The sequence below is a fragment of the Polistes dominula genome, unplaced genomic scaffold, assembly GCF_049000335.1.
Source record: "Polistes dominula isolate Pdom_NZ unplaced genomic scaffold, Pdom_raw_medaka contig_31, whole genome shotgun sequence".
Taxonomy (NCBI): Eukaryota; Metazoa; Arthropoda; class Insecta; order Hymenoptera; family Vespidae; genus Polistes; species Polistes dominula.
The window spans coordinates 1,630,931-1,651,306 of NW_028300925.1; the positions used below are offsets into that span (position 1 = coordinate 1,630,931).

Here is a 20,376-nt window from a genome sequence, read left to right on the forward strand (position 1 = left end):
GTGGGCGCTGTATTATTATAGTCATTGTATAAACTTTCTTGTCAACCCTTACGGACTCTAGGGGCTACATAATAAGTTTTGTAACTTAGCGTAACGATCGAATCGCAAATCTCAGAAACACGACTGGAGGTGACGTTATTGCGAAAGGATGCCGATAAAATAGGCGTTGTTGGTTTTACTTGTCTCTCTCTTTCTCTCTCTATCTCTTTTTATTTCGAAATAATAAAAGGGGAAGAAACGAGGAAGAAAGAAGATACGTAACCTCGTAGATGTAAGGTACGAGAAGGTGGGGGAGTTTGAGAGAAGTGTTTAAACGAAACGACGACGCCACGAGACTGAACGGAGAAAAGAAAAAGAGCATAAACAGCAAAACCATTTCGAACTTTACGAGCGTCATCTTTATAGAAATTCTTCATACAACGCCCATCCTAGATCCGCGTTCGCATTCTTATGCAAAATCACGTGGCATGCGCATCTTTTTCTACATTTCCGTTCTGTACACAATTTCAATAGCATATATGTATATTATGTGTTTTGTGTGTATGTTCCATGGATCATAGGGTGAATCAAACAATTATCTTTAGATAAAGCTAATTTTTGTATTCTATCACAGATTTTTTTATATTTATATTGTTTTCTATTTAAATTAAAAATATCTTAATTTATATTAATATATCGAAATTTTGAATATAACAATTATAGTGATATAATATTTATTCCAATAAAAAACTAAAAAAAATATTACGTGTATAATATTATTTATCTGCACATTCCACGAAATTTGAACAAAAAATATATTAATACCATTTATCGAAATACGAACGAATAAAAATGATAACCAACCATAACTTATTGACCAATCCACGATATTTTACATATAATATTCTATACAGACATCTCTCAGATAGGGGGTGTGTAAAAGAAATTGACGAAAAGGATTGAGAATGAGAGGATGAGGGCAAGTACCAAGTACAACCCTCCCTTTTCTACCTTTTCAATGTTGGCCCGTTACTCGTGGGCGCTGCTCCCGGGTACTGGAAGTATTCCTCGCAGAAAACGGGGTATAAGTTTTCGAGGGAACGCGGACAGTGAATTATGGGCGTTATTGTCCGCCCGCGAACAACAGCCGGGCTCATTACATGTGGGAATTATTGACGGCAGACCGCCTCGGTGGCTCCTTTCCTCCACCTCTTCTTCTTCTTCTTCTTCTTCTTCTTCTTCTTCTTCCTCTTTCTCATTCTTTAGGGTTCTGCTGTTACTCAGTGGTGGTGGTTGGTGATGGTGATGGTGGTGGTGGTGGTGGTTGTACCTTCGAGCAATCTTTCCTTCTCTTTCTTTTATCTTCTTCATTCGCTTACACTTTAGCTTACCTTACCTTTACCTTTACCTTTACTTTACCTTACCTTACCTTACCTTACCCACCATAATATTTTTTTCGACCCAGCACGCTCCTCTTGCGTTTCACGTATCCTTCCTTCTTTATCCTTTCTTAACTTCCTTTCTTCTTTCTCCCTTTCTTTAACTTCATTCTCCTCCTCTTCCTAACTTCTCTTCTTTGACTTCTTCTTTTAACTTTATTGTCGTTATCCTTTTTTTTTTCAACTTCTTGTTTTCACAGTAGACGACGACGACGACGATGATCTCACGTAGGTGTTCAATGTTTCCTTTTTTTATTTTTATTTGTTTGTTTGTTTTTTATTATTTTATTTTATTTTTATTTCTATGGGATTGGAAGTAGCAGGTAACTGTGGTTGGTCGTTGTAATTCGAAGCGATTGATGACGCTGGGGGTTTGACATGATCAAAGAAAAAGAAGAAATAGTATCTTTTCTTTTCTTTTCTTTCTATCTTATTCGTTTTATTATATTTTTTATTTTATTTTATTTTATTTTTTTTCTTATTTCATATTTCAATTTGAATGGAAGGAGTAAATACGACGAGTAGGTTATACGAGAATGGTAAGGGACGAGCATTGTGATTAGGTCCTTTTAAGGTACCCTCAGGAAATATAGGATACTTTATGCTTCACCCATGGAAATACCAAGAAAAAATATGATGTCCTTGTATATGTTCTTGAGACATCTTCTTACCGTTATGCGTTACGTTACATGTATATTCTCTTCCTTTTTCGTTAGGAGGTGGAAGAATCTCTTACCACCACGAAGAAGGTATGTTGGGATTTTACTTTTTCTTTTCTTTCTGCCTTTCATACAACTTGTTGCACGGGATTGAAAAGCACAGGGTTGATTTATCGAAAAGATTTCGTTTGAGAAATTCTCTATCTCTTTCTGATCTCTATCCATCTTATAAAAAAAAGAAAGTCGAGCAATTTCTTATCAAAAGAAATTTAAGCTCGATCCATTCGTTTTGATCTTTTTAAAATCACCACTTCATTTTACATACACCCACACGCATATCTTCAATCTCTCACTTTTCATAAATTATTCGAGAATCTTATTAGACAAATAAATCTATTCAGAAAACAATTAATTTTTTTTTTTTTTTTCAAGATTGACAATGTAATTATCTTGTAATAATCATAGTTCGCTGTTTTAAAAGATTTTTTGTTTTGTTGGTAAGTGATAGGAGTATGAATTTTCACGTAACACGACTAGATAAGGAAGTAGATGTCAAAGTTATTTTAAAGGGTAGGCGGAGTATGATGATAACGCATTAGATGTTATGATTTATGGAACGCTTGAGATGCCTAAAATTGCGTGCGTTGGATATTTATGATCAAATGAAAAATGTCTGAGAAGCATGGAAAGTTGTTCATCAGAGAAGGGTGGAAAGTCTGAAAGAGAAAATATTCGTAAAAAGACGTCTGTGTTATCTTTCACCAACTCTCACTATCTCATTCTTTTCTATATTATTTATAACGTTGTGATGTTAATATTAATCTCAGCTTATCGTAAAACTGTTGGTGATGGGGAAAGAAAAAACAACAACAACAACAACAACGAGTATTCAACGATTTTACTTGTTAACAACTCTCGCAAATCCTTCTTTTGCTTTCTCTCTGACAAAAAAAGAAAAGAAAAGAAAAGAAAAGAATAGAATAGAAAGGAAAAGATCATAAAAAATGTTTAAACAAAAGACGCGAGGACAAAGTTGTGAAAAAAAAATATGCAGGAAGAGGGACGTGGAGGGGAGAGAAGGGGGTTGTAGGTGAGGGGGATTGGTTGGTTCGTGCGGATTTGCGAGGATATTTCGTGAGAACCGGAGGCCTTTTAAAGACGCCTGACACTAATTAATTCTCCAAGGGAGATACGGATCGTGCGCAACAACAACAAACAGGAGAAAGTCACCATTAACTGCCAGAAAAATCGATGCTCGTTAACAAAGTTGAGGAAGTCTCGATATTTTTATATATATATATATATATATATAAACTTATATGAGTTTATGTACACATGTATGTATGTGTATGTTTATACTTGTAAGTGATAGTGTATATATATCAAAGTGATTGGAGATAAGCTGATATATTAACGTATAGTATAATCCCTTTTTATACAACGGTGAAATACTTGGTTGTTATGTCTAAACCCATTATGTGCAACTACACAACTACCTGTACAAGAAGATAATAAATAGGTAAAAGCGAGATAGGAGAGTGGGAGAGGGATAAAATAAAGTCAACACACGAAGTAACGGTTTATTAAAGCCGCCCCATCCCATGCCCCCATAGATACCGGTAGCCAGTTTTAATTAAGTTATAGCCAACGTCGAGTTTAGCAAATTTTTGCCGAAGCACTTCTTCTCCATCGTTATCGATAGTGAGTTTAATAAACGTCATAAAGGGTCATTCGATAAAACCTGTTACGCATACTGCCGTACTACACATTCCCATATATCTATTTATATATACACACATACACATATACATTTATATTTATATATATATATCTTCTTCCTCTACTATTATGCAATAACTATCGTTATATATCAAACGTACTCACGTAAAACTCGAAACGAGTATCGCAGCGTGTTCGCGAACATCTTCGAGGACTGCAATAGAACGCGTCACACTGCACTCGGTAAACGTAAACTATCAAACACCAAGGGAAAGAAAGAGAGAGATAGAGAAAGAGGACATCCTACTCGTAAACTTCCCCTTTCCTCTTTCTATAGGTAAAAAGCGATATTCCGTAAAGTACGATGCGATTTACCAAGTTGACCGGACATCTCGTTTGTTCCTACGATCGTGTAAATCGAACTGCCGTCCTTTAACGGTGGACTTACTCGCATAACCCATAAGAGAGAACGAGAAAAGGAATGAAAGAAAGAAAGAAAGAAAGAAAGAAAGAAAGAAAGAAAGAAAGAACGCATAAATGTATATCCACTTCACGTATGTGTATTCGTATATATATGTATATGTATACGTATGTAAGTGTACGGTAATTTTATTCAAATCGATGTTCTCTCTCTCTCTCTCTCTCTATTTCTCTCTTTACCTAGGATAGATCGAATGCCCTTACGTGTGCTCGATGATTTAGAATAATTTTCGAAAATAAATTCCAAAGCGATTACCCCTTCTCAATGGAGTTAAAGGTACGATAGAAAGAAAGAGAGAGATGGAGATAGATGGATAGATAGATAGATAGATAGATAGATAGATAGAAGATAAAGATTCGTCCCTATTGCATCGTAGATCTCAGATCGTAGATCATTGACTCTATACATTGGCGTAGAAATAAGGGAATGCCAAATAGAAATGACGTATTTAAAACTATTTTGCATTATGATTATTATTATTAGAAAGAGATAGAAATAGACAGAAAAAAATGAGAAGGTAAGAAAGAAAGAAAGAATGAATGAGAAAAAAATCATTCGCATCGTAAATCATTCGGGGAATAGATAATAACGTTCGAAGAAAATTGTCGCTCGAAGGGCGTCGCAAGAAAATGACAAACCTTTGTAAAAAAAAAAAATAAAAATAAAAAAAATATTAAATGTTAAATTGAACTAACGTCGAACTGAACGCAATATCGAAAAAAAAAGACAGAAAAAATAGAGAGAAAATTAAAAGAGACATAGAAAATGAGAGGGTGGTTTTGCATACAGGTGTGTGTGTGTATATATATATATATATATTTCTGTGTATATGATTTAAAGAGAGAGAAAGAAGAGTGTGTATGTGTGAGAGGAGAGTTAGAAATGGAATGAGATGTGAGAGGGGGGGAAACGAATACGAATAGAAAGAAAAGAGAAAATAAGTGAAGAAAGAGGGAGCGAGAGAAAGAGAAAAAGAGAGAGAGAGAGAGAGAGTGAGAGGGTCCACGGAGTAATAAATTTCAAGCGGTAAAAACGGTACAGTGGGTTACGAGAGAGAGATTGATGGACCGACGCGCGAGGTGAGAGCGCGAAGCTGTAAGTGGCCTTTTGCCTCTCACTGACAGTGATCATCGAAGCAGAAAAAGTTGCCACCCGGAAAGTTCACCGTTTCGAGAGTTAAAGGGAGAAAGATAGATATATAGATATATACCGAAAGAGAGAGAGAGAGAGAGATAGAGATAGATATATTCTCGATCCATCGACGTTGCTCCCCTTCTTCATCGTTCGTCCCGTTGAGAATAATTTTGACTCGATTACCGAGGTAATGGAGAGATGGCTGTTCGAGTACGTTCTCGAAAAACCGATTCGTATAACCCAACTCAACCAACCCCTCTCTATCTCGTGTTGCTTCACTTCACCCTTACCGTTGCATCCCTTCAACGATCCTTCCTTCCTTCCCTGATCATGCAGTGGTCATGTGTATAATAGTTGAATTCATACAATACACGTAAAAATTCACTTCTTCTTTTTTTATTTTTTCTAAAAGTATTATAAGTGTGAAAAAATAAATAAAATGAATGATATTACAACAGAGCGAGAGAGAGAGAGAGAGAGATTTGAAATGACAATATTTATTTTTAATCTCAAATTTCTCACCAATCGGAGGGGATGGGGACAATTTGGTTTGTCGTTATAATGCGTTTGTAGTATAATTTATTTGACTATTGATACACGAGTAACAATCGTAAAAGATCATAAATAAATGTAGTTACGGTGAGAGCGTGAAGTCGAGTTACGAGAAAGAGAGAGAGAGAGAAGGGTTTGTTGCAAACATTCGACATTACCGTATCGATCTATCGTTCGCTACACTTTCTATACTATGTTGTATACAACGTTGATTAGTAACACGGTCACCGGAGATCGTTTTACATTCTGAATACATATAACAGTTCTGGCTATTCTACTACTGTACCAGATCCATTGCTAGCCCTATTATACATACAATACCAAACAACCAACCTACCTATCTACGTACCTACCTACCTACCTACCTACCTACCTACCTACCTACCTACCTACCTACCTACCTACCTACCTATCCACCATCGTGATTCTCTCCAGGATCAAACTACACCATTGTAACATTGTATCGCGTATTATAATCGCTCCTCTTGCCTCTCTATTCTATTTGCTATCGTAATCACCAAAAATCTAGTGGCAACTGTTACAAATCAAAGGTTACTAATCCTGGATTATTGGAGAAGCTTGGATCAATTATAGCATTACCTTTTGTACCGATCGATTTCATTTAAATTAAAGGAGAGTATCGAGAGATCAAATAATACTATTACTATTATTATTATTATTATTATTATTATTAATATTATTATTGTTTCTCTTATTTCTCGTATTAGCTCATTTGCATCATTAGCGTAATTTTCCTGATTATCATTGAGACTCAACATTTTTCAACCTACCCTTTTTCTATGTATTATAAATATATTTGATGCTTATCGTACAAACATTTTGTAAGATATTTTACTTTCTATTGTTTTTTTTTTTTTTTTATTAGATATAAAATGTTTTTTTTATCAAATAAAACTTTCGATAGTACGTTCCGAATATTCAATTTTCCCTATCTATATTAGGTTCATTCGAATTAGCTTATTGTTAATTAACATTAATGTAATATAATTCTTCGAAAATACAAATCGATTATCAATAACCTACGATAACATATCATCGATGTGTATTCAGTAACATTTAACGGTCGATCTATTTAACGGATTCGCTACTGGCGAACGAGCTCGAGAGTGGTGCCGGCCGATTGATTATGGCAAATTACACTCGAGCTAACTCGTTTATTATGACATATTTAGTGGTTGCAATTAAATGGCTCAACCGGGTGGTCCATTAGCCGACAGGACGAAACGTCGTGTTCGTTCGTTACCAATGCTCGATCTTTATCTACTTACGTACGGTGTCTATGTCATAGATAAGAGACTTTCGAACGCTTTCCTAATCTAATCTCATGGAATACTTTCTTCGACTGACTCTCTGCGAGCAATACCGGTCTTCTCTCTCTCTCTCTCTCTCTCTCTCTTTCTCTTTCTCTTTCTCTTTCCTTCTCACCCTCACCTTTTTCTCTTTCTCTTTCGCTCTTTTAAATTACTCGCACCTGCCGCGTATTCTGTCCTTTCTACCTGCACGTTCGACGTGTTGCCTGTTCACAGGGATATTATCTCGAGTGTTAAACTCGGCACATCGAGCACAACATTCTTTCTAAAACGTGTTTTAGAAGACCAAATAAAAACAAAAAGAGACAGAGAAACAAAATTAATAAACCAGAATATGCACATTCTGAATTAATGTATGTGTGTGTGTATATATCAAACACTATTTTGCCGAATGTGATGAAGAATTATAATATTACTCATTTTATATCCTCTTTTCCCCATCTATACTTATTATTATTATTATTATTTTTTTATTTCTTTTTTGTAAATTACGAAATATTCCGAGATCGATCGACCGTCATTGTTTCGAAAGAAAACGTGTATTGATTCGCGAACGATACCCCCGAATGAGTAAGCAACGCTTAGTAAACCGTATCGAAGGATGATTCGTCCCTTCTCTCCTCTCCTCTTTTCTCCTCTCTCTCTCTCTCTCTCTCGGCATCTCACGATTGAAGATAAGACCACGCGGGAAAGACTATACGCCAATTTCAGAACGCGTTCTTTTCTTTTCTCTTCTCTTCTCTTCTCTTCTACATCCCTCCTCCTCCTCCTTTTCCTTCTCCTTCAATCCCTCGTCCTGTTCTTCATTTTCTGTTCGCGTACCTCACCCCCGGGAGGGATTAATCGTCTCTCGTTTATACCATCGGCACTTCATCTCTCCTCGTGTGCATTCATTTTTTAACATTCCCTCTCCCCACCCCGTTTCTTTCTTTCTATCTCGGTTTATTCGTCTCGTTGATACAACGACTGTAGAATTAAAAATAACCAGAAAAAGAAAAAAAGGATTGAAAGAAAGAAAGAAAGAAAGAAAGAGAAAGACTGGCAGGCAGGTAGGCAAGCAAGCAAGCAAGCAAGCAAGTATACAGACAGACAGACAGACAGACAGAAAGAGAGAGAAAAAGAGAAACGACTGGTCTCGTCTCGCAATACGTGTGGGTATAGGTAAGTACTCTAATTATCGGTAACTCTCGTAAAACAAGTATGTAAACATAAATCGTCGATCCCGTCGAATCAGACCTTACAGAAAGAAAGAGTAAGAAAGCGAAAAAGAAAGGAAGGAAGAAAGAAAGAGAGAGAGAGAGAGAGAGAAGAGAAGAGAAGAGAAAGGGGCCCTCGTTTGCTGAGGGATCCTCTCCTCAACAGCTTAACTACAAGGTAAACGAAGTATCTCCTTCCGATACTTTATTCTGTCCTTGGTGGTTCATTACGTCGATTAAAACGTCTCGATCTTAAGCGTTATCCATCCAAACTACATACATATCTACGTAAAATGATGATCAGAAAAGGGGGGAAAAATAGGGTGGCAGTCAGACGTAAAAAATGTAAGAAATTGAACTGGGTGTAACCTTGATCGAACGTAATTGATGATATTTTATTAGTCCCGTAGTCGTCGTTTTCGTCTTTGTCATCGTCTTGTAGATATTCGATGTTAATTTACTTTAAGGGACGATTTTGGTACAGGACTAAAAGTTTTTCGATAAGATTACGATTTGATACTCGAATTTAAAAGAAATATGAGTAGAGAGAGAGAGAGAGAGAGAGAGAGAGAGAGAGAGAGTGGTATAAGAATTTAGAGGAATAATAATAAGAAGAAGAAGAATGAACGAAGGAGAGTAGTGAAACGGACGAGGAAACGGCCAATGGTGGTGCGCGCACGCGAAAAAGGGCCCCGCGTAAATTGAAAGGGGGCACGGCTGTCTTGTTGTGTTTAAAAAGGCAATTTGCGGGCTTGAGATACGGCCTATATATTACGGCCTGCAACTGGCACCGGTGGTGGGAGATAGCTTGGTCGATAGCGCGAGTTCTTCTCTTTCTTTCTCTCTTTCTTTATTCGTCTCCCTTTCCTTTTCCGTTTGGAGTTGAGTAGCAACCAACTGACTCTATACTCTTCTTTCTCTTTCTGGGCCTTACTGGCTTTTTCTTCTCTTCTTCTTCTTCTTCTTCATCTTCTTCTTTCTTCTTTCCTTCTTGCTCCTCCACTATTTTTCTTTCCCTATACCCCTTTCGGCAGAATCGCAGAGGGCCTCACTCCTCCTCCTCCTCCTCCTCCTCCTCCTTCTTCTTTCTTTCCCTCTCTCTTACATCACGACGAACCTTCCCCACTACTGAACGGACCCGCAAATGCATTTCTTGTGTAGCTCGCTGCTCGTTTGCGGAGGGTACGATTTACTCCCTGTATAGTCGTATTCAAATATCTTTCCTTGCACACCGCACTCCTCCTCCTCTTACTCCTACCTTCTTCTTCTACCTTTTTCATAAGCATTCTTATATACTTTTCCTTCTCTCTCTCTCTCTCTCTCTCTCTCTTTTATTTTCTTGAAGTAACCCCCCCAAATACTTTTCGCGGTGTCTATCTAATCCACTTACCGCATTTGCAATTGCAACAACCAACCTAATCCCCCCTTTTTCTCCTGTCCTCCTCCTTTCCTTTTCTTCTTCCTCCTTCCAGTAACTCGACCATAATTGAGGAGCTACCGAAGAACTCGAAGAAATGGTTAAGAAGTGGTGGTAGTGTGGTCCCTGTACCACCCCATTGGCGCACTTTAATTATTGTGACCCGACCGACGCGTTAAGTGGCCGATCTACGTGTACCATCGTATCTCTAACTTCTCTTCAAGGTTTTATACTATATATATATATTCTTTTATTTCTTTTTTACTCTCTCTCTCTCTCTCTTTCTCATTCCTATCATCTCTTTCTTTCCTTCCTTTATTTCTTTCTTCTTCATCCGTACACCACATCGATATGGGCTCTCTCGCTCGAAGGGCAAAAAGCCGCAACAGCATCAGCAGAAGCAGCAGAAGCAGCAGAAGCTGAAGCAGCAGCAGCAGCAGTGGACGACGTAGCTGCTTGGATTCTTCGGAAGGCGTAGCGAGCCTAATGAAAATCGCTCGTCGAGCGTGAGAATCGATACATTCCGCCATCTAAGAGAGAGATACGTGGGATCAGCAGCAGTTGATTTTTTTGTCCTTAGTTATTTCACTAAATTTACACTCATCCTTGTTACTTACTTGCTGCTTTACGAAAAGTTTTTTGCAATATTTCAACTCAACTTTTAAATATTTTTTATAGGGGGGAATGTTTTATATATATATATATTGAATGATATAAAAACATTGATTATAGTATTGATTAACTTGTTAATAAATTTATAATCGATTATAACAATGTTTTTAAATTGATCTAGAACATTTTTATTAACTGCGTATGCAAAAAAAAAAGAGTAGAAAGATCAATCATCTGTTTTATCGACGTAACAGCCAGTAGTTTCCTTATATTACCACGAACGTCGCTTTTTGTGAGCGGGGATTTTTTGAAAAAAAAAAAAAAGACCAGATAAAAAATTATTTTTCTTTCAGACAAATATTGAAAATAATTTCAATATAAGTTTGAATTATTTCACATTTAATTATACGATCTCGATCGTTTAACAAGTGTTTCGAGAATACAAGAGATAAGACGATATATTTTATGTGTTTCTATTAAAGAAGGAGGGTGGTTGGGAGGGCAGGAGATTCGATAACATAAATTAAATCGATAGGGTAATGAACGTGGTATTCCATGAGTTTAGACAAAAGTATATTATGTGTGTCTGTATATATTCGTTTGAGAGATACGAGCTCATTTGCACAGAATGTCCGACGTTCGTGATAAATCCCTAAACCCGATATCGATCTCTTTTGCGTTACTTACTTACTAGAGTACGATCTAGGAATCACCCCTTTCCCTTTACCTCCCTCCCTCCTCCTATTCTCCCACCACCTCTTCTTTCTATCCACCACTACCACCCTACTTAGCTCACCGTCTAACGTCATAAATCGTAAACCGACTCCAATTAACTTAATCTCGATCAGAACAAATTATACGGCAACATCGGCGTTAAATTTAAAGCGATAAGAAAAGCCACGTGAAAAAGAAAGAAAGAGAACGAGAGGCCACGAAATCAAGCCGTTAACTATTTTTCTCGTTGTCTAACGTTTTCTATCCGTCTCTTCCATCTTTTTGCTCTCCTCTCCCCCCCTCTTCTCTTTTTCTTTCTCTGGTGGTAGAGATAATATTATTTTCGAGACTTCAAGTGAGAATCAGAGAAGGATTAAGGAGATAATAAAAAGAAGAAGAAAATCCAAAGACTAATTCTACCACGATTTGACTCGTTATCGAGCTAGTAATTATGATTAAAGACAGTTAGAGTAGTAAGAAAGAGATAGAAGGAACGAATGAAGGAAGGAAGGAAGGAAGGATGGATGAATGGATGGTTCATGATACTTTGGCAAGTGTTTTAAGCAGCCGTCGAAATTGATAAGACTTTGCGATCGAGGTGGGATCGGAAAGACGAAGAGAATATAAGCAGAAGAAGAAGAGTAAGAAGAGGAGGTGGTGGTGCAGGAGTAGGAAGAAGAAGAAAAGAGAAAAGCTTGGACCAACCGCTGTTAACGTAAGTGTGCGAGAAACGAGTCGTAAGAGAGATCGACGAACGAAGAGGAGCACGTTTGCTCGAGCAAACAGGATTCGTTCCTTTCCACGCTCACATTCTCTTTCTCTCTCTCTCTATCTCTCTCTCTCTCTCTCTTTCTGTATCTCTCTTTTTCTCGCGTGTCTCACCATCGGTCATATCTCGAAGGATCATGATTTGGATGGGCGGACGGCTTGAGAAGGAAGGAAAAAAGAATTAAAAAAAAACAAAAATAAAAAAAAAAAAAACGAAGACACACAAGGCAAAAGCAAAAGCAAAAGCAAAAGGCAAGGTTGTAGCCAGTCGTAATCGGGCCCAGTACTTTCTCGTAAGAAAATAATACACTTTTACCATTCTCATAGCTTTTCGACTGTTCAAAGGGACAAGAGCTTTGCCGGCCCTTATATTTCTTCTTCTTCTATTATTTTTTTCAACCCCCACTACGCAGCAACCATAACCACCGCTAGTGGCGGCATGGTCCATCGGCTAACTCTCCCCTTCCTCACTACCTCTTCTCACCCTCAGCCTCTCACCCTCTCACCCGGCTCCCGTCGAGACGACAGAACGCCATAAGCAACCAATTTAAATGTAAATTGAAAACCACCGCGGCATACAAATTGTTCGACTCGACCGTCAAAAAATACTGCGAGTGGAGATCAAACGAAAGACAAGGAAGAGGCGGTGTGGTGCTTGTGAGAGGGTGGTATATCCTACTACTACTACTACTACTAATACTAATACTAATACTAATACTACTACTGTTTCTGTCGCTTCTGCTTTTGCCGTTGCTTGCCACTGTGTCATCGTTGATTCACTCGAGTATTACCTACACTTTACCACATATATATATGTGTATATATTTTATATAAAAGTATGTGCAACGTTACTCTTTCGCAGCGCGATGCACAAGATAGAACAGAACTAAAGTGTCCCGTAAAAAGAGATCTTCTATTCTCCCCCTCTCACTTCCTCCTCTATCACTTTACCGTGAACATTTCTTCCTCTTTTTTTCTTCTTATTTTTTTTTTTCCAGCTTTTCATCTTCGAGTCCAGCATAATTCGAGTCCTCTCTTACGGTATATTTCTTTTCTTTACTCTTTTTTTTTTCTCATCCCTATCTTACCCTTTCACATTTTCTTCTGCCTCTTCCACTCTCTCTCTCTCTCTCTCTCTCTCTCTCTCTCTTACTTTTTTTCCTGCTCTGCTTTCTTGTCAAACGCGACCAGTTTCATGTCACCAGAGGAAGCTTTTCAAATATTTACTTCCTCCTGCTAGCTTGCTCCTTTACCTCATTCATTTTACCCTACCACATTGACTACAACCCCTTTTTTTCTCGAATTCTCTTGGTTTTTTTATTACTTTGCGGTAGATATATTTTCAAAGAATATAATAAGCTAAGCCTCGAACAAATCTTACTTTATTTCTTTCTTTCTTTCTTTTCTTTATTTCTTATTTGATGTCTTTTAACCCCATTTCTTTTTTTTTATGCTACTTTAAGTTTGTTTACGTTACTTATCGAAATTTCTTGAATGAATGACGAGGGTGGTTTAAAGGTTTTTTTTTTTTTGTTTGGACAAAATCGACAATGAATACTTTTAATTGACTACTTCATTTAAGAGCTTTAATACCCAATGGCAATCAACGCTCGTTTGACAGTGGAAAGAGGATAGTTACAGATAGAGAAAGAGTTATTCGTCCTGGTTCCTCTCTATCAGCGATTTTGGTCGACTCAGAGTCGCCTCATTGCCAAGGGCTTAATTCCCCATTCCCTTAGTTATCCGTTGGGAAGAAGACAGAAAGAGAGAGAGAAATGGAGGAGAAGGAGAAAGAGGAACCCAGGCTTACCATAATTCTGGTGGTTTCGGATTATTCTCTCGCTCGACTGTTGAATATTCTCTCGCTTATTACAAAAGGGGGGGTTTGCGATAATCGACGCCGTAACAAACCAAAATTTAGCCGAATTAAAGTAACGGTAACGACGGATGGGTACACTGAGGTGATGAGAATGAGAGAAAGTAGAATAAGAAGAAGAAGAAGAAGAAGAAGAAAAAGAAGAGGACGAGAGAAAATCAGAGAAATATGAGAATGGAAGAACGGGGTGAAAAAGGAAATAAATCCTAGTTGAAATAATAACAAGTTCATATCGTTTCGCTTTTTGAAATTATTCTATGATACCGTATACCGAGAACGTTCATGTTTAAACAGAAAAAGAAATTAAAAAAGCAAATAATAAATAAAAGAGAAAGGAAAGAAAAAAAAAAGAAAATGGGGGAAAAAGTAGTAGTTACAGTATGATAAATTGAAACTACGAGGTAGAATATTCAGAGTCTATCTTTATATTTCTCCCAATCCGCAGTCCACTCTCTCTCTAGTGCAATGGGGTGAGGTAGGGGGAAGTGCTTTCCGGTTCGGTGGAATATTTTGATAATGCGTTTCAGCTCGAACTGGAAACACGCTAATTTATATATCACGGGTAGAGGGTAAATTTATATTTCTGAAATGGAAAGAGAGAGAGAGAGAGAGAGAGATGCAGGTTGGATAGGTAGGTAGGTAGGGTATTTGATAGGGTGTGTTAGTCGAAACGCGGTAACAACAGTAGCTGCTGCAATGGTAGAAGAGAAAGAGGGAGAGAATACGAGAGAACCACCATGGTGGTAATGGTGGCGGTGGCTGTTAGCACGGGAACCGTGCTGCACAGCCATCAACATAATTAAATGGCCTAAGTGGAGACGTCCGTGTATCATTATTAGGACTGCTTGCTTCGCCATCTTCAACGTCCTGGTTGGCTTGCTTGCTTGCTTGCTTGCTAGCTGGTTGGTTGGTTGGCTGGTTGGTTGGCTTACTGGCTGGCACATCGTTGAGTATCCTCTCACCCCGTTTTAAAAGTCCATTCGATGAGCAGACGAGGAATATATATTCTGATTTAAGCGTGCCAACCAACGAAAATATCCGTTTAAGCGATAATGACGATGATGATGCGTCGCCACGGCATCAACGCAGTGTGTGTCTTCTTGCACTCTCACCAAAATCTGTGGCTTCGTTCTTCCTGGCGCTTGGAAGAGCGAAGAACCCCTCTCTGCTCCAAATTTATGTCTCTTGTTGAGCTCATTCTCTCTCTACTCTCCTCCTCCTCCTCCTCATCCTTCTCCGCTTGTCCTTTTAAAGCGAGTTCGTCCCATCCCATCTCTCCACATCGTACTTCGTTTCCTCTTAAATCCGATTCTCCAGCGTGTCGCGTTTCGTTTTCAATTTCGCATGCCGTCTTGTCTCATTTTGATGTCCTCGAGGTAATTAAGCGTGGAAAACACACGCGGTGACATCGCGTACGTCGCAATTTCTGTCATAATGTTTTTTTTTCCTTTCCTCTTCTTCTTTTTCTTCTTCTTCTTCTTCGAATTTATTTCTGTAATGTTATTTTTTTATTTGTTAACGCTATGGTATAATATTGTTAATTTCGCGTTTCGTGGAAATGCAACGACAACGTGTTTTTTGAAAAGTATTATAAAATTTTTGTTGATCGAAATCTGAATCTCTGCTGAATTGGAACAGCAATTCCTAGTCTAAGGATCGTTTCTCGTTTCCATAATATTTATCGAGCGATTAACTTTTAAATATTACTACCCCATCTCCTATATTACACACTTAGAAATATATTTTCCAATAATTCGTTTGATATTCAACATTAATATTATTATTCGTTTTCTTTTGATTCGTTCTTACTCTAATATTCTTCTTTTTCTTCTTCTTATTCCAGTTCGCAACGGATATTCGTGCGTACCTGTTGCTCTCTCGGAAACACTCGATATTCGATTGAACACAGCTGCGAGGGCCGTTCGGTACGGAGTAAATGGCGTAGAAGTATGGGCTGCACCCTCTCGCAGCCTCCACACAAATCATACCGTGTATAAAGCCGATGCTGTTTTGGTTACGCTACCGCTTGGCGTTCTTAAGGCTTCCGCTCCACCCTCGGCGGTTGCTTTCAACCCTCCGCTTCCGGATTGGAAATCTCAAGCCATCCAAAGGCTCGGCTTTGGTAATTTAAATAAGGTAAGACCTACTGTTTATATACCTTAAGTCGTGATTTTAAACTACATACATCTAAAACCTATTTACAATATTACATTACAACAACATACTACTCTCTTACACGCTTTTCAACAATATCTAAATTATATTTTAATAATTCTGAGAAAAAAAAGTGTGTGAAGAATAAAATTGGCTCCTTTTATATTTTATTATATTCTTCTCGTATGTTTTGTTAACAACAAATTTCTATGAGGGTATAATGATAAAAAGAAGCGTGCCCGAAAAGGAAAAAGGGGTCTGGGGGTTATTGTTATTCTACGTTTTGAAGAAAGGAAATGCAAACATTTTCCAGGTAGTATTATGCTTCGAAAGAATCTTTTGGGATCCAACGGCAAACTTGTTCGGGCACGTGGGTAGTACGACCGCCTCAAGAGGTGAACTCTTCCTGTTCTGGAACCTGTATAAAGCGCCGGTCCTGTTGGCCCTCGTCGCTGGAGAGGCAGCCTGCGTAATGGAGAATGTCAGCGACGACGTTATCATTGGTCGATGTATCTCGGTCCTCAAGGTGGGTGAACTTTTACAAGACTTCTTTCTCTCTCTCTCTCTCTCTCTCTCTCTCTCTCTCTCTCACACACACATTTAAAGGATTAAAAGGAAAAAAAAAGAAATTGTGTTCTTCGATTAGCTCGAACGTCGCTTGTATTTTCCACAGACGATCTTTGGCAACCAAGTAGTCCCACAACCGCGAGAGAGTGTCGTTACAAGATGGCGTGCCGATCCTTGGGCCCGTGGTTCGTATAGCTTCGTAGCAGTCGGCAGTTCCGGAAGTGATTACGATCTTCTCGCTGCACCGGTAGCACCACCAGCGCCACCCAATTATCCTCCAGGCACACCACCGCCACAACCAAGAGTATTCTTTGCCGGTGAGAATTATCACGTTTTAATTAATTTATTTTATAACCTTATCACCCCTCTCCTCTCTCTCTCTCTCAAAAAAAAAAAAAATAAAACAGTATACAATCTTTTTATTTCTTGTTTGTTTTTTTTTTCATCGATAATAATCCAATTATTTTTGGTTCGTTAATTGATGTTGGTATATTTTGAAAGAATTTTTGTAGGATATATTTTTTCAAATAAAAATTGCATTTCATTATAAAAAAAAAAAAAAAAAAATAGAAATATACGAATGTGTTATTTGGTATTCAACTTTGAACATTAGTTCAATTGTTGGATGCTTTTTTTTCCAGATATCATCAATGCCAAACGATCTTTCCTTTTTTCATAGTTAACACGTAACGAACGTGCCAAACGATCCTAAAGAAAAAGGTTTTCCTTATTTTTTGTTCTTTTTTATCTTCTGTCTGCTGTTATGTTCATTTGTCGCTAGTGTATATTTCGAGCATAGGAGGTTCTTCTTCAATGGGCAAGCAGAAGCAGTCACAGGCGTACCTTCGTTACGTGACTTTGTTCGGTGTGGGTTCCTTTCACGTACCATGTTCAATGCTTTTTCTTGAATTTGGGTGACCTGAAAAAGGTCATAAGAGAGTCAAACAGAGAGAAAAAGATAGAAATATAAAGAAAGGGGTAAAGAAGATAGAAAAGATTCTTTCACTCTTTTATTTTTTTTTTCTTTTTTTTTTTTTTTTTTTTTCCTCGAACCACGTACCATTTTTAAGTCCCTCGTCTTTCGAGATCAAAACCGCGAGCAAACTGTTACGTGAAAGACTTTGCTAAAAGAGAAAGAAAAAAAAAGGTAAAAAGTAAAAAAAGGAATCTTCTTTTCTAGTTCATCCCTAGATCATTACATCCGATGACAAAGTGTTCTAAAAATTTAAAGCACACTATTGTTCCGTTTCAATTCTCTGAATCCTTTTTTTTTCTTAAGTAATACAAATTTGCTATCAAAAAATAAAAGGAAAGAACAAGAAGAAGAAGAAGAAAAAGAAGAAGATTGAACAAACACATTTTTATCTTGTGTTTTGTCTTTGTCACAAAAAGTACAAAAAAAAATAAAAATACAAATAAAAAGGTATATCCATTATCTATGGATAAACGAAAAGCAAACTTTGTTGTCTGATTTCAGGTGAACATACGATACGTAATTATCCGGCAACGGTGCACGGTGCATTCTTGAGCGGACTTCGCGAAGGTGGTCGAATAGCTGACCAACTCTGTGGAAGTCCTTACGCGCCACCAACGATGCCCACCACGGTACCAAGTTCTACAGGGGTGTCCACATCTAACAATACTTCAGCTACGAACAACAACAACAACAACAATAATAATAATAATAACAATAATAATAACAATAACAACAACAATAATAACACCAATAATAATAATAATAACAACAGTAACAATAATAATAATAGTAATAATGCTAATAATAATAATAATAATAATAATACCAACAGCAATACTACTGGTACAAGTTCGGCACCTTAGTATTCTACGAAAATTTGACACCATCGATCATAAACACCATGATCTACAAATTCGAGATTAAATCGTGTTGTTGCTGTTGTTGTTAATCAAACTCGCGTACCAATTTCTTTAGTAAAGAATAATTACGATTGATGATTAGCAAAAAAGAAGACACCGAAAGAAGATAAAATGAAGAATAGAGAGTGAGAGAGAGAGAGAGAGAGAGAGTGAGAGAGAGATAGAGAGAGATAGATAGATAGAAAGAATGAATGACAAATTGAGATAACGAGAGAATCGAGAGCGGCCCTCCCCCAACCCCTCGTTTTTTCTTCTTTTCCTTTTTTTTCTTTTCTTTTTAGGTACGCGAGTAATCCCCTTTTTACTTTTCTTTTTAAATAATTATTTCGAGAAATCCTTCCACGTTAATAATAATAATAATTATTATTAATATAAATTTTTAATAATCTTAACTTTTATCAATTTTTCTTCTATTTTATTATTTCTTTTTTTTTTTATTCAAATAAAAAAAAAAAGAAGAAATGGAAATCAGTATGAAGAAAATAAGTGTTCTTCGAAAGTAAAAGTATACTCTCTCTCTATTCGTGTTGTTTTTTTTTATCATTCATATAAGAAACTCATGGCACATGCAAGAAAACAGAAAAAAAGAAATAACACATTATTACATCCGACGTACGCATGATATTACATATTACTTAGGTATTATTAATTCTTACGAACAAAAATATTCATTTTTAAATTGTTTGTTTCTTCCTCTCCTCGTAAAATTCATTTCTTCGCCCTCTCGATCCTCTCCTCGTTTTTTCATCACGTCGCGTTTATACATAATTTTATACGTACGAATCCGTGCCTTTAATGTCTTGCATTATTTATTATTATTATTATTATTATTATTATTATTATTATTATTATTATTATTAATTAATTAATTATTATTATTATTATTATTATTATATTAATTATTATATATGAAACGCGTATATAATAATTCCTCGGCGCAATATTGTATTATAACGTTTTCATTAGATTTTACTCGTGAGCGTTCGGTTTTCTCCCATGTTTTTTTTTCTTTTTTTTTTTTTTTCATTTTTTTAATAACAAAACCTTGACACGGGTAAGGATTTTATATTCAATATTCAAACAACCTTACTTATTATATTATTTCTAAGTATCACCATCATCAATTTTCGCGCTCGTTAATTCGTTTGTTAATTTGTTCGTTTCGTTTAGTTTCGTTTAGCTCATTTATTCGTTCCTTCGTTAATTCTCATTAAATCCTGTAATTATAATAAGTTTCTCGTCGATCTCGTGGTATATATATATATATATATATATAATAAAAAAAAAAAAATGGAAAAAAAAAGAAAAGAAAAGAAACAGAAACAGAAACAGGAATAGAAGTAAGAAGAGGAAAGAAATAATTTTCTTCCTCGCGTTCGAACTACTTCCCCACGTGTGTGTGTTTAGAAACATTTTGCTTCCCGGCGCGAAAAAGAAAAAACAAACAAATATCCTCATCTTTTAGGGTGTGTAACGTTAAATGTGTGTGTTTAAAGGTACGATATGCCATTTTACACTTTGACCTTACCCCCTCCCACCTGCCTCAACCCCTTTTTGGCCTAGTATCGCGTTACCTTCGCGAATTCGCGCGTTTAGCACCATTCCAATTCTCATAGGATAAACTGTCAAGCGTTATTTTGTTCTTTTTTTGTATCTATGGAATTTTTTCTTTTTTCTTTCCCACCTTAAAAAAAAAAAAAAGAATACAAATAAGAATGATAAGTAAAAAAATAAAAAAGAAAGAAATGTATAATGAAACGCGACAATTTGTGGCTGCACGTGTGCGTGTGATATCGTTCATGTGTATAATATTGTATATGTATACACATGTACAAATAGTTTGATTGTATAGCCAATTGTGAGATTTAATATGAGACAAAAA

The 20,376-nt window shown here is 36.8% G+C and overlaps 1 protein-coding gene across 1 annotated transcript in view; it reads left to right on the top strand.

Moving 5' to 3' along the window:
* Nucleotides 1-19,764, top strand: part of Su(var)3-3 (lysine-specific histone demethylase Su(var)3-3) — a 149,912-nt gene extending 130,148 nt beyond the window's left edge. The window contains exons 11-14 of the mRNA XM_089171187.1: nt 15,721-16,013; nt 16,345-16,557; nt 16,705-16,915; nt 18,076-19,764. Of these exons, the coding sequence (XP_089027313.1) occupies nt 15,721-16,013; nt 16,345-16,557; nt 16,705-16,915; nt 18,076-18,437 (1,079 nt within the window). The 3' untranslated portion in view covers nt 18,438-19,764. The remainder of the gene's footprint in view (nt 1-15,720; nt 16,014-16,344; nt 16,558-16,704; nt 16,916-18,075) is intronic.
* The last annotated feature ends 612 nt before the right edge of the window (nt 19,765-20,376 follow it).